The 12,016-nt window shown below is 47.5% G+C and overlaps 1 protein-coding gene across 5 annotated transcripts in view; it reads left to right on the forward strand.

Annotated features, from left to right (window-relative positions):
• Nucleotides 1-8,827, forward strand: part of TMTC1 (transmembrane O-mannosyltransferase targeting cadherins 1) — a 186,101-nt gene extending 177,274 nt beyond the window's left edge. For all 5 annotated transcript variants that reach the window (XM_077339957.1, XM_077339959.1, XM_077339958.1 and 2 more), the window contains 5 exons: nt 732-876; nt 1,409-1,546; nt 2,824-2,946; nt 3,538-3,615; nt 4,580-8,827. In XM_077339957.1, the coding sequence (XP_077196072.1) occupies nt 732-876; nt 1,409-1,546; nt 2,824-2,946; nt 3,538-3,615; nt 4,580-4,714 (619 nt within the window). In that variant the 3' untranslated portion in view covers nt 4,715-8,827. The remainder of the gene's footprint in view (nt 1-731; nt 877-1,408; nt 1,547-2,823; nt 2,947-3,537; nt 3,616-4,579) is intronic.
• Nucleotides 8,828-12,016: the final 3,189 nt, after the last annotated feature.

Consider the following 12,016-nt stretch of genomic DNA (forward strand, 5'->3'; position numbering starts at 1 on the left):
TTTTGATAGGAGCCAGGGAAGCAATAACACCGGACAACCCCCTGCCAAGGGAAAGGATAGTGGGAGGCATGATGAATGATGAAAGCAGAGTCGAGAGCAGAGAGCTCTTTACAAGCAGGAAAGATTCCCCCCCCCTCCCTGTAGCCAGAACTTTTTCAGTGGGGGAGGAAAATTAGTACAGCAGTGCTCAGCCCATCATTGTTTATTATCTTTATTATTTATTTACCAATTTTCCATTTGAGATTCAAGGTGAACTACGTGGTATAAAAAAGTCATCAAATAGCATGCGATATCTAACACTCTCTCTCTCACACACACACTTGATGTCCCTCCCCATAGGCTTTTAAAATCAGGACGGCTCAGCCCTGCTACTTACCAATTCTGTTCTAGCCAATTACATAGAGGATTCACATTTGGAAGACTTATGACAGGATTCACACCTTTTAGACTCAAATCCTTCCCCTTTTTCGCATAGGGAATTGACACTGCAAAGGCTGGAGAAAGATTTCACACCAAGCCCTCGTGCTGTTTGAAGGGGCATGACAAATGACTGGTGGGGCTCAGCTCCCCCCCCCCCTTTACCACCATGGCTCTGGGCTTGCCCACCCTTTCACACACTCAGAGTCATACCTGTGCCTGCTTTTGTGCCAGAGCCTTCTGCAGACACCTTTAAATCCACACCGTTTGCTTTCTCACCTCCAGTTCTTTCTGTTTTGGCTGCCGTCCTTCAGGGCATTGAAAGTGGGACGGAATGCCGAGATCCTGTCGCCCCTCGGGGCTCTGTATTACAACACGGGGCGCTACGAAGATGCACTCAGGGTTTACAGAGAAGCAGCGGCCCTGCAGCCGTCCAACAGGGAGACCCGGCTGGCCTTGGTGAGTGCATGAGCAGCACAATCATAAAAGAGCCTTTAAACCCTAGCAAGGGCCTCTGAAGGCTGGAGAGAGGCAGCTTTGTTAGTCCTATCTATGTCAAATACGTGTCTCTTTTCTTCTTGAAAGCGGCTGTCGCTAAAAGGCTCTGAAATACGGTACCTGCCAGTGCCAGTTTAAGGGCCATTATGTTTTTACGGCCATGCTCAGTGGTTCCAGATGCCACCTGTCAGCTCAGGCTTGTCCTTGAATTTTTCAGGCTTGAATCAGATTACTTTTCCACCTGGCATCAAAAAGATGGCCACAGCTTGGCCTCTGGCGCAGTGGAGGAGATGGCTGGGTTGGGGGAAGGGCTGCGGGGGGAACCTCAGGCTTCCTGGCAAAACACAAATCTCTCACATATTTTTTTAAGCCATCTGTTTCTTTTGTATCTTCTGTACCACAGATTTAAGCTCGCCAACCTGCTTTGAGGCAGCAGAATGTTCCTGGGTATTCTGACTGCTCAGCAATTGATATCTGCTTTCGCTTTTCACAGGCTCAGGTTTTGGCAATGATGGGACAGGCGAAGGAAGCGGAAAAAATGACCAACCACATTGTGACGGAGGAAGCCGAATGCCTGGAGTGCTACCGCCTCTTATCTGCCATCTACAGCAAGCAGGAGAACTACAACAAGGTAGGGATGCTGTGGTGATCGGGAGCATCATTTTTTTACTGTTTGAGGTGGTCCCCAAAAGTTACGTGTTTCATGTGGTTCTGCACGTATTGAAGCATGCCGCAGTAATATCTAGTGGGGGGACAGGGAAAGCGGGAGGGGGAATGAGATGCTTCCCGCAAGTCCTTGTGGGTTCCCATTTATTCACCAGTTCCAGTGAGCGGGGATGCTCACTCTTTGCATCTGAAGAAGTGAGTTCCAATCCACAAAAGCTGTGCTGGGGGGGGGAAGACACAATACTTCTGCTTACAATAGAAGGAGGAGGAGGAGGAGGGAAGAGGGGTGTGTGTGGAATCCTGAGCAAGAGCAACCATTGGCCCTCGGGGAGGGGAGATTCCACCAATGGGAGTCTTCGGAACTTTCAGCATGTCGTCAGAAGTATGAATCACTCTTTATGTATACAGATGTATACAGATGTTAAGATGATCTGATGTTTTTATAGGTTCTGGTGAGAAGGCGGTAACAGAAAACAGACAGATCTGTTGCTAAATCGTTCATATGGGCCCAGTTTGCTTCAGTTATTTTTTTCCCCAGTTATATTATAATTTTTACTTATGCCAGCCTTAGTATATAATTCATATGGGAAAATACTATATTCTGATTCACCTGGCAATGTTTTCTTTTCTGTTAACCATGAAGCATAGGGGCGTTGCCTTACATCAGGCTTCCTCAACAAGGGTTTTGTGAAACCTTGGGGTTTCTTGACAGCCCTGGAAGGGTTTCCCGAATGGGTGGGAGTTAATTAATTTTTATATATTTAAAAAAAATTTTCAACACTTATTGAGTGACTTGACAATATGTGGTCATGTCTACCTGCCCCCCCTCCCAAAATGGCCAATGATGGGCCTGGAGAGGGTGGAAAGGGGAAGGAACCCTGTTGGGCATGTCCACAGCTCTGCTTCCCAACTATATTCTGCTTTAGGATGCTTAGGGCTAATCCTGCATTGAGCAGGGGGTTGGACTAGATGGCCTGTATGGCCCCTTCCAACTCTATGATTCTATGATTCTATATTCTGCACGATCCCGTTATTTCTGTGGTTTCTCGAAGCCAGAGGAATATTTCAGGGGTTTCTCAAGGATAAAAAATTTGAGAACTGCTGCCTTAACATGATGCCACAGGACTGACAGGAGTGAATCAGCTCTTTGTGAGTAATGCCCATTTAAAATGTCATTGGGAGTGCCATGCAACCCCCTTCTATTGCTGTTCTTGTCCCTTTTGTGTCATTTGTCTGATGCAGGCACTTGAAGCCATAGATAAAGCTCTACAGCTGAAACCAAAGGACCCCAAAGTCATATCTGAGCTCTTCTTCACGAAAGGAAACCAACTGAGAGAACAAAATCTTCTCGACAAGGCTTTCGAGGTAAATACGAAATTACAAACCTTATGTTTCATCACAGTATGCCGAAGATTGCTTTGGGTATGTTCAGATGAACCCAAGATACAGCTGAGGGCACTCCCACAAGAGAGGCCCAGCATGGTGTCATGGTGTTGGACCAGGCGCTAAGAGGCTCGGGTTCAAATGTCTCCACTCCGCTATGAGAGCTCACTTTGTGACATTGAGCCAATCTTTCTCACTTAGCCTAGCTGCCTCAAAGGGTCATTGTTGTGAGGATCAAAAAAAATGGAAAAAGAGATATCATAAGTGGCTCTGAAGAAGAAAACAGGGACAGGGACCTGCCAACAGGTTCTTGGATTCCCTACTTGCTCAACTATATTCCCCATCCTTCCACATATGTTGCTTTACCCTCCCTCCCCACACACACCTTTTGCAGGGAAACAGCCTTTCAAACCCTTTGCAAAACCGGATCCTTCCTTGGTGGGCCTGTAAAAAACGATGGGGTTCTGCAGGAAGACGTTTATGATCCAAGGAGATGCCAGAGACACGGTTCAGAAGTAGAATTTGGATTTCAACTCACAGGTCCTCTAACTTTTAAAATATGTATTAATTTAGAGCTATAAAGCCGCCGTAGACTTCAACCCAGAGCAAGCGCAAGCCTGGATGAACATGGGCGGGATTGAGCATATCAAGGTAAGACGATTCACTGGGTCTGCCACAGCCAGCTTGGGGATTAGAGAAGGGGCAGGTTTCGTACCAGAGGCTTAAAGAAAAAGTGGTAGGTGAAAACTGCTGTGGCACCCATCAGCAGACAGTTGGCTTCTTCTGGGAGGCTAAAGACAAAATGTTTCTGGCCAATTTGGGCCCATAAACCAAGTGAGCTGATGCTGGAAAAATAGCCTGCAGTTAGTCAGCTAATGTGTCAGGACAGCAGCTCGGTCTGATACAAAACATATGGCTTTCCCCCCATCCTTTTTGGCCTCCAGCAACCACCTGAAAAGATTTCTGTGTGGCTCCAAAACGTAAGTGATTTGTCTGGAGGATGGGTGGTGGTGGTGGTGGTGGTGGTGGTGGGGAACGCTGTTAACTCCCAGCCAATTTAGGACTACTCCGCAGGGTTTTTCAGGCAAGAGACCTTCAGAGATGGTTTGCCATTGCCTGTCTCTGCATCCCCGCTCCCCCACATGCAGCCAGCTGGGTGACCTTGGGCTCATCACAGCACTGATAGAGCTGTTATGATCCAGCGGTAATTTCAGGGCTCTCTCAGCCTCACCTCCCTCTCAGGGTGTCTGTTGTGGGGAGAGGAAAGGGAAGAAAATTGTAAGCAACTTTGAGTCTCCTTCGGGTAGAAAAAAGTGGCATATAAGAACCAACTCTTCTTCTTCTTCAGTAATATCAGGGCTCTCTCAGCCTCACCTCCCTCACAGGGTGTCTGCTGTGGGCAGAGGAAAGGGAAGGCGATTGTAAGCCACTTTGTGACTCCTTCTTGTGGAGAAAAGCGGCATATAAAAACCAACTCCTTATCAACTCGCTATATTGACACTAGGGGCTGCAGTCCCATTTTATCTAACAGAGATTTATAGAACAGGCAGGGCTGCTTCTGCAGACAGGCAGTGCCTCTGACTCTTTGATTCTTCCCCCTGCTTTCCTTCTGCAGGGCAACTACATCACGGCACGCGGCTATTACAAGCAAGCTTTACTGCTGGTTCCGAACAGCAAACTGCTGAAAGAGAACCTGGCCAAACTGGACCGCTTGGAGAAACGCCTGCAGGAAGTCCACGAGAGAGGATAAATTGGGACACGGCGGACGCTCGCCTCCTGGAGACGAGAGAACGCCGCGGCAAGCCCTGATCTTCCCCGCAGGACAGAAGCAGGCCGGGAAGAGGTGTGGGGGGGATTCAGTCCACGAATGGGTCGGCAGTGGCCCCTGGTTCCCCAGCGCTATGCTAGTCTCTACGAACATGCCGTAGGATGGGTAACAGCCTCCTGTCCACCCAGATCTGTGCTTTGGCCATGCCGCGCTCCACTTCCATTAAACACTCAGCACGGGAGACAGAGCGGTCACGTGTGACTCTCGGTCCTTAAAAATACCAAGCGTGGGGATCAGGGTGGGAAGTCAGGTGACGGCCTGCTACAGCACATACCGGGGACGAGGGGCTTTCCAAAAGGGGCCCTTTCATTTCAGAGGGCTCCTGGAAGCAGGCCTGTCTGTTTGCAGGACAGCGGCAGCAGCAAGCGAAGAAAACGCGAGGCATAACTGCGATGGCTGCAGGGAGGAAGGGGGCAGCTGTCTTCAAGGCCCAGTAATTCCTGGGACACGGTTGATTTGCCATCCACGGAGGGAGCGGGTGGGGCTGCTTTTTAGCTGAACATTTTACTCCTTGAGAGGGCTCAGAAGAGGATCCTCTCGTAGGGAGTGTCTTTTTTTGGGGGGGGGGGCGGGTGGCCAACGGATTGCATTCACAACAGAAACCACTCCGCTTTGGTTTTCTCCATCAGAGCAGCGGGCTTCGAACTGGGTGTGGGAGGAGGGCTCCAGTTCTGAAAAACAGCCCAAGCCACTCACTTTGTATTCATGAGAGTAAAGGTTGCAGCTGCTTCTGGAAAGCAATTTAAGTTGGTCCGAACATACTGCCCACCTGCATGCCAGCTGTGTCATGGGCGTACTTCCGTTTACAAGTGAAGAGCCAAGTGCTGCATCAGAGTCTGATTCTGGGGGGCTCCTGAGCCCTGAAGGGCATTTGACCATCGGCCCTGGGAGTTGCCGGGGGAAGGAGAGCCCCAGAATACCCACCACAAACTCAGAAGCCATCTGGGTGGGCTGTGGAACCTTCAGAGAGGTTTTAGAGAGGAGAGAACTTGCCACAGCGGTTTTGGATTACTTGTGAGCTGTGAGGAGAGAAGTGGAGACAGAGATTTAGGGGGAGGGCTGTTCTCCCCCGCCTCCCCACGAGGATAACTCCGTCTCTCTCGTTTGATTATCAGAGAATTCATGTGGCAGAGGAGAGTTCGCATCGGACAGGGTTGGGTGTTTTTATTCTGTGTGCGTGCGAAAGAGTTATTTATTTAACATAATAAAATATTATATAGATATAGATGTATCGATTTGCTTGCTGCGTGCGTAAGAGCCGAGAGGACCTCTTTCACAAGCAGGCGTGTAAGTTAATTTGTGGCTGTCGCTCTTATTTTTTTTTGTGAAGCTAAAGAAGATGGCAACCACAGAGGAGAGGAATGTTTGCGAATGACGCTGTTAATGATTCTGGAGCCATTGGATGCCTTAGAGCAGGGGTGGCCGAACTGTGGTTCTCCAGATGTCCATGGACTATAATTACCATGAAGGCTCATGGTAATTGTAGTCCATGGACATCTGGAGAGCCAGTTTGGCCACCCCTGCTCTGGAGCTTGAAGTAGATACTCCCCTCCCCAATGACCCTTGGCACCTTGTCCTATTGATTCCTTGCACACAATAGGATGCCCCATGCCCGCTTAGAAGCTTAGCTGTTATACGCCCGAATGGGGCTCATGATAAGGAGGTGAAGAGGTTCTTCCTCATAAAGCCATTGGACATTGAAGAAGAAGAAGAGTTGGTTCTTATATACCACTTTTCCCTACCCAAAGAGGCTCAAAGCGGCTTACAGTCGCCTTCCCTTTCCTCTCCCCACAACAGATACGCTGTGGGGTGGGTGAGGCTGAGAGAGCCCTGATATCACTGCTCGGTCAGAACAGTTTTATCAGTGCCATGGCGAGCCCAAGCTCACCCAGCTGGTTGCATGTGGGGGAGCGCAGAATCAAACCCGGCTCGCCAGATTAGAAATCTGCACTCCTAACCACTACACCAAACTGGCTCTCATTGGGTGACATGAACAGGACTGCAGAGTCTTAGAGCAAAGGGATGCCCAGCCAGGGTTGCAGTAGGCATGGCAAGGAAACAGCCAGCGGTTCTCTGTAACCCAATTTATCCTTCCCTCTTACCCAAAAATTGGTCTCGCAGAGCACTGCTTGGTGCTGTGTTTTTCAGTCCCCATCAAACGGGTGAATACGGACGACCGTACACCTATTTGAAAACACCCTCCCGATAAAATATTCTCAAAGCGGCTTACGACATGTAATAATAACCCTAAGAAAAAGCCATACAGATATCAGCACCCTAAATATGCATTATCTCGGAGCCAGAGTCAAAGCCATTAAAAGCAGCTAATCGAGCGGATCACAATCCTGAAACCTAAAAACACAGTGTGTGTGCCCATTCTAGAGGCGTGCCTATTGTTATGTCGATCCTGCCAGCAGTCAAGACTAAAATTGCTGCAATTCCGGACTTGATCAGATATCTGGGAAAACCGAGGAGCAGCAAACGCATCTCAGCGCTTGACAGGATAATACCCACTGCCATTTGGTAATTAGCGCTGCGTTCCTGTGCACTTTACCTTTAAAATAGCAGTTCTGGGAAATGCAAATTGAAAAATGCCAGACTATTTCTTTAAAGGAGTAAAAAAGCTGATCTTAGGATCCTTGATGAGAAAGGTAACATGACCTTGAGTGGCCTTAATAGCTGGGAGCCAGTGGCTGCACTCTCAACAGCATTTTCCTGGGAGTAAGCCTCATTGAATGAAATGGGTCAGACTTCTGAGTAGACCTGCTTTAGGTTTCTTTTAGTGAAATCCGGTGCTGGGAAATCTGTTCTCAGATCAATCTGTAAAATGGTCTTGTAGTTCTTTCTTTCAGACCATGTGTTCAAGAAAATGCAGTAAGACTATAAACCGTTTCACAAATCTAATCTAAGCTGTTATTTAAAATGAAAGTGATCAAGCGCCAGCAAAAGCAAAACAGGTGTGAATATTTCAAGGGAACCAGCCCTTGTTAACTGTGACCTAAGAACGCTTTAACTCATGGGCCTTGGGCATGGTGCACAACAAGTGGGGTGGGGCCAGATGGAGCTTTTGCTCAGCGGGTCGTCTGATTGGCTGAGAAGATTAAAAGGCATCCTCTTAGACAGAGCTTCTGCCTGAAAAGTTGAAGAGTTGCTATTAGAGTTGTATGTAGCCTGACATTTTGTGGTTGGCCCCGCCTCCTGCAGCAGCCATTGCGTGGTTGTGCCCACCGTCCTGTATCAGAATTCCACAGGCTGAAAAACATTGGGCGCCCGTGCTCTAAGGTTTTAGAGGTGCCCCACCCTTTGCTAGGTGTTTGGATGAGTTAAGTGCAGAAATCTTAATAAAACCAGTGGGCAATTCCCAGCCGTGATCCAGTGTAAAGTTAATCAGCTTGTGGCTGAGGTCCGCTGTCTCATCTGTGTCTTAAAAATGCTAAGCAGTTCTTTTGCAAAGAGTATGCCTTCTGAATATAATCTTTCCCTTTAAAGCATCTGCCGTGAACCCACGGCTCAGTCCACAGCAGGAAGTTCTTTGCACAGCAGTGAAAGCTCCCTGATGGTTTTTGCACATAAAAGAGACAGATTTTACATGTGCCATTTAGGGTCTCTCCCCCCCCCCCAACCTCAGCAGTTTCACTGGAGAGGGGGGAAGCAGAGGAGGAAGCGGTGGGAGAGGCCCACGAGAAGGATATCTGTGGGCACCACTTCATAGCCCACTTGTTAAGCAATACAGACCGTTGGGGTGGGTGGGATGGAAAGGGTATTCTCGCGCCCTGGTTTTAGGAGTGAGGGTGGGACTTAAAACTGGAAATGCTTAATGTGAATTCAAAGCAAATGAAGGAGCGTGACGGTCAGTTAAAGTGTTTTAAAATACACATGTGAATCACATTTCATCATAGGCTAAGTCCCACTGAAAACAACATAAGAAGTTGGCTATGGGATTTACAATACGATTGGATTGTAATTCTTTTTAGGATTATCCTGTTAGTGCTTAACTACAGCTCCAGGGGTAGTCAACCTGCGGCCCTCCAGATGTTCATGGACTACAGTTCCCATGAGCCCCTGCCAGCATTTGCTGGCAGGGGCTCATGGGAACTGTAGTCCACGAACATCTGGAGGGCCGCAGGTTTACTACCCCTGCATGGTCTTCGGACCACCAGAGTGCCTCAAACAGAGAACCTTTCGTTTTCAAACGGTAACATTATCCGAAGTAAATTCCTTTCTGGTTTTTACTCTGAAGAAATATTTTGGGGGAATCTCTCTTCAAACCTAAATATACCATATTGAAGGATAAACGGTATTGCAAGGGGGTGGGGGAAGCATATCGGCAACTAGATTTGTACAACTAACTGATTGTAATTGTTTATCGTTCTGCATCCCAGGTGTGTATATCCAGAATGTGGGTGCTGAGTTTGTGTTGATTTTTAATAAGTTAAGAGAAATGTGTTACTTTCTTTAAAAAAATGCTTTCTGTCTACTCCAGCTGAGAAAAGTTCCTGCTGGTTATGACAATAAGGGCTGATGAAAGCCATGTTGGTCTTGATGTGGATATAGCTCAAAACCCACTAACACGGAAGTCCTAGAACGTGGGAAAGGGAGTGGATGGGGCATTAAAACAGACATGCAACATGCTGAGCCAAGGGGCCTCTCAGGGTCCTTCAGGCCAGCCACCTGCCAGTTACTCTTGCAGTAGGCTGAAGAACCAGTCAATCCCTGCTCATTACCAGAAATATATTTTGGCTGCCATCTTAAAAGGGTTTTCTCCATTGAATAGAACAAGCCTTGTTCCCAGGTAGGCGTGCTCAGTGTTGTTCCTTTTTGGACTCTCTGTTTGTGTAGAAGACAATGACCCCTTTGTGCACTAGACTAGAAATGGCATCCAGTTAATATCCCCACCACTCATAGCACTTGAGTGAGAGGCCTTCGTGGGCTCCTCTGCAGCTGCTTTTCATATGATTAAATTGCGCCCCAAATAATTTTGGGCCCCTTCTCATGCGCCCCTTCTCAAACCAGGTGTCATTTCCAAATGGGCAGCACCCTTAAGCATACCCTAAGGTTGCAACTGAGGGGAGACAAAAGTGGGTATTTTCTTCTCCAGAAGAATTTCCTCCACGCCAGTCTGGATTCTGGAGATTTTTGGGGTCACTGTGGGTAGTTGTGAGTTCCTGCACTGTTCAGGGAGTTGGACTAGATGATCGTGGAGGTCCCTTCCAACTCTGTGATTCTCCTGACCCCTAATCTAGAATACACTTCTTTTGCATCTGTTATGCAGCCGCCATCAGGACATGCCACGGCTTATCAAGTACAGGCAGCTGGGATCTAGTCCAGCCTTTCACCATTTTTTTTACCATTAAGAAAACCCTGAAACATTCTTCAGGCTTCTAAAATCCCAGAAGTGGCGTGATTGTGCAGAATAGGGTTGGGGAGCATAGCTGTGTACATGCGCAGTCGGGGCCCCTCCAGGCCCATCATTGGCCATTTTGTGGGCATGGAGGTCAACATCATATATGGTCATATCACTCGAATAAATGTTTAATACACGCACACACACACATATATATATATACACACACACACACTCAAATACTTTGGCCATCTCATGAGAAGGAAGGACTCCCTGGAGAAGAGCCTCATGCTGGGAGCGACTGAGGGCAAAAGAAGAAGGGGATGACAGAGAATGAGGTGGCTGGATGGAGTCACTGAAGCAGTCGGTGCAAACTTAAATGGAGTCCGGGGAATGGTAGAGGACAGGAAGGCCTGGAGGATCATTGTCCATGGGGTCGCGATGGGTCGGACACGACTTCACAACTAACAACATATATATAAGAACTCCCACCCATTATTATATATATAATAATAATATATAATAACTCCCACCCATTCAGGAAACCTTCCCAGGGCCGTCAAGAAACTCTGGTGGAGAAAGTGTGATCTAACCCAGGAGCCAGCATTGGCTATGCAAAATCACCCAAAAAGTGGAATATTGCCAAAGAAAAGAGGCACTGTTACAGTTCTTATCCCTTTTCCTCCCCTGGAATGTCATTCACTAAAATGCAGCAATGCTCATTTTTACATTTACATTATCTGTCTGATTCAAGCCGTTAGCTACATGGATCAAGTCTGTAACGGGAGAAACATTTGTGCCGGTAAATGTTACTGCATATCAGTCCCGTCATATTGAAACAGGTTTTACTGTTCCAGTGGTGCAGGATAACGGGCAACAAAATTGAACTTACTCTTGTAGATATTAAGAAATGCCGCTCCTTCCTTTTCTCCTCCCCCGGTACTTCTCTTTTGGAAACCTCGCACACTCACAGACAGGGGAAGGAGAACCAAACTCCGGATGTCCATGGACTACAATTCCCACAAATCCATGGGCATCCAGAGAGCCCCAGTTTGGCTCTCCTGTTGCTCACAGAGGTACAGCAAAGCCCCTTTTTTGTTCACGTGCTAACAAAGAACGGTTGCAAACCATGAGATCTTGCCAGCACCTCTTTTGGGTAACCGCCATTCGTACACGTCCCAGGATTCTGCAAGGCATTTGAGAATCCGCCAAAGCTCCTTGTACGCCCTGGCCCTTGTTTGCACTGTGCATTTCGGCTTCTTGTGCCTCGGAAGGGGTTCTTGCCTTAGGGGACTTGTGCAATAGTTTGAACGGTTAGCAGCCTGCTTTCACGTGCGCTTCATCAAAATAGCGACAGGAACATTTGCTTTGGCTGTTCACGGTGTTTGGAAAGTGCTGACGGCCATCTCTGGAAATGCCGTCTGAATCTTGTGATGTTGATATGGGTTTATTGAATACATGGCTGCTTGGGGAAGGGTCACAATCCATGGCTTTTCGGAATCTGTAGAAATCTCTTTGCCAAAACCGGATGCCGTTATTCTTCTTCCCCAAGCAGGAAGTTCAATTGTATAGCGCTTATCTCTGACTTCATCTGTTTGCCTTTTTATTTTCAAATATTGGTTCTTTTCCTTAAATGAATGCACAATATAGCGGTGGGATGTATTTCAGTGATAACGGGATCCTGAAAGGTCCTTTGTTTTCACTGTCAGCCGTATGGATGAGTTTTGCCTACAAAAAGTGATGCTCAAAGAAGTATTTCAACAAAAGGAGTGTATGTAAATATCTATTTTCTATAAAGACGATAAACGTGTCTCAAGTTTATTTTGTCTCTCGGCTCTTGCTTTAGCCAGCGTGGTTGAATCTTTCTATGCGTTTGCGTG

The sequence above is a fragment of the Paroedura picta genome, chromosome 5 (assembly GCF_049243985.1).
Source record: "Paroedura picta isolate Pp20150507F chromosome 5, Ppicta_v3.0, whole genome shotgun sequence".
Taxonomy (NCBI): domain Eukaryota; kingdom Metazoa; phylum Chordata; class Lepidosauria; order Squamata; family Gekkonidae; genus Paroedura; species Paroedura picta.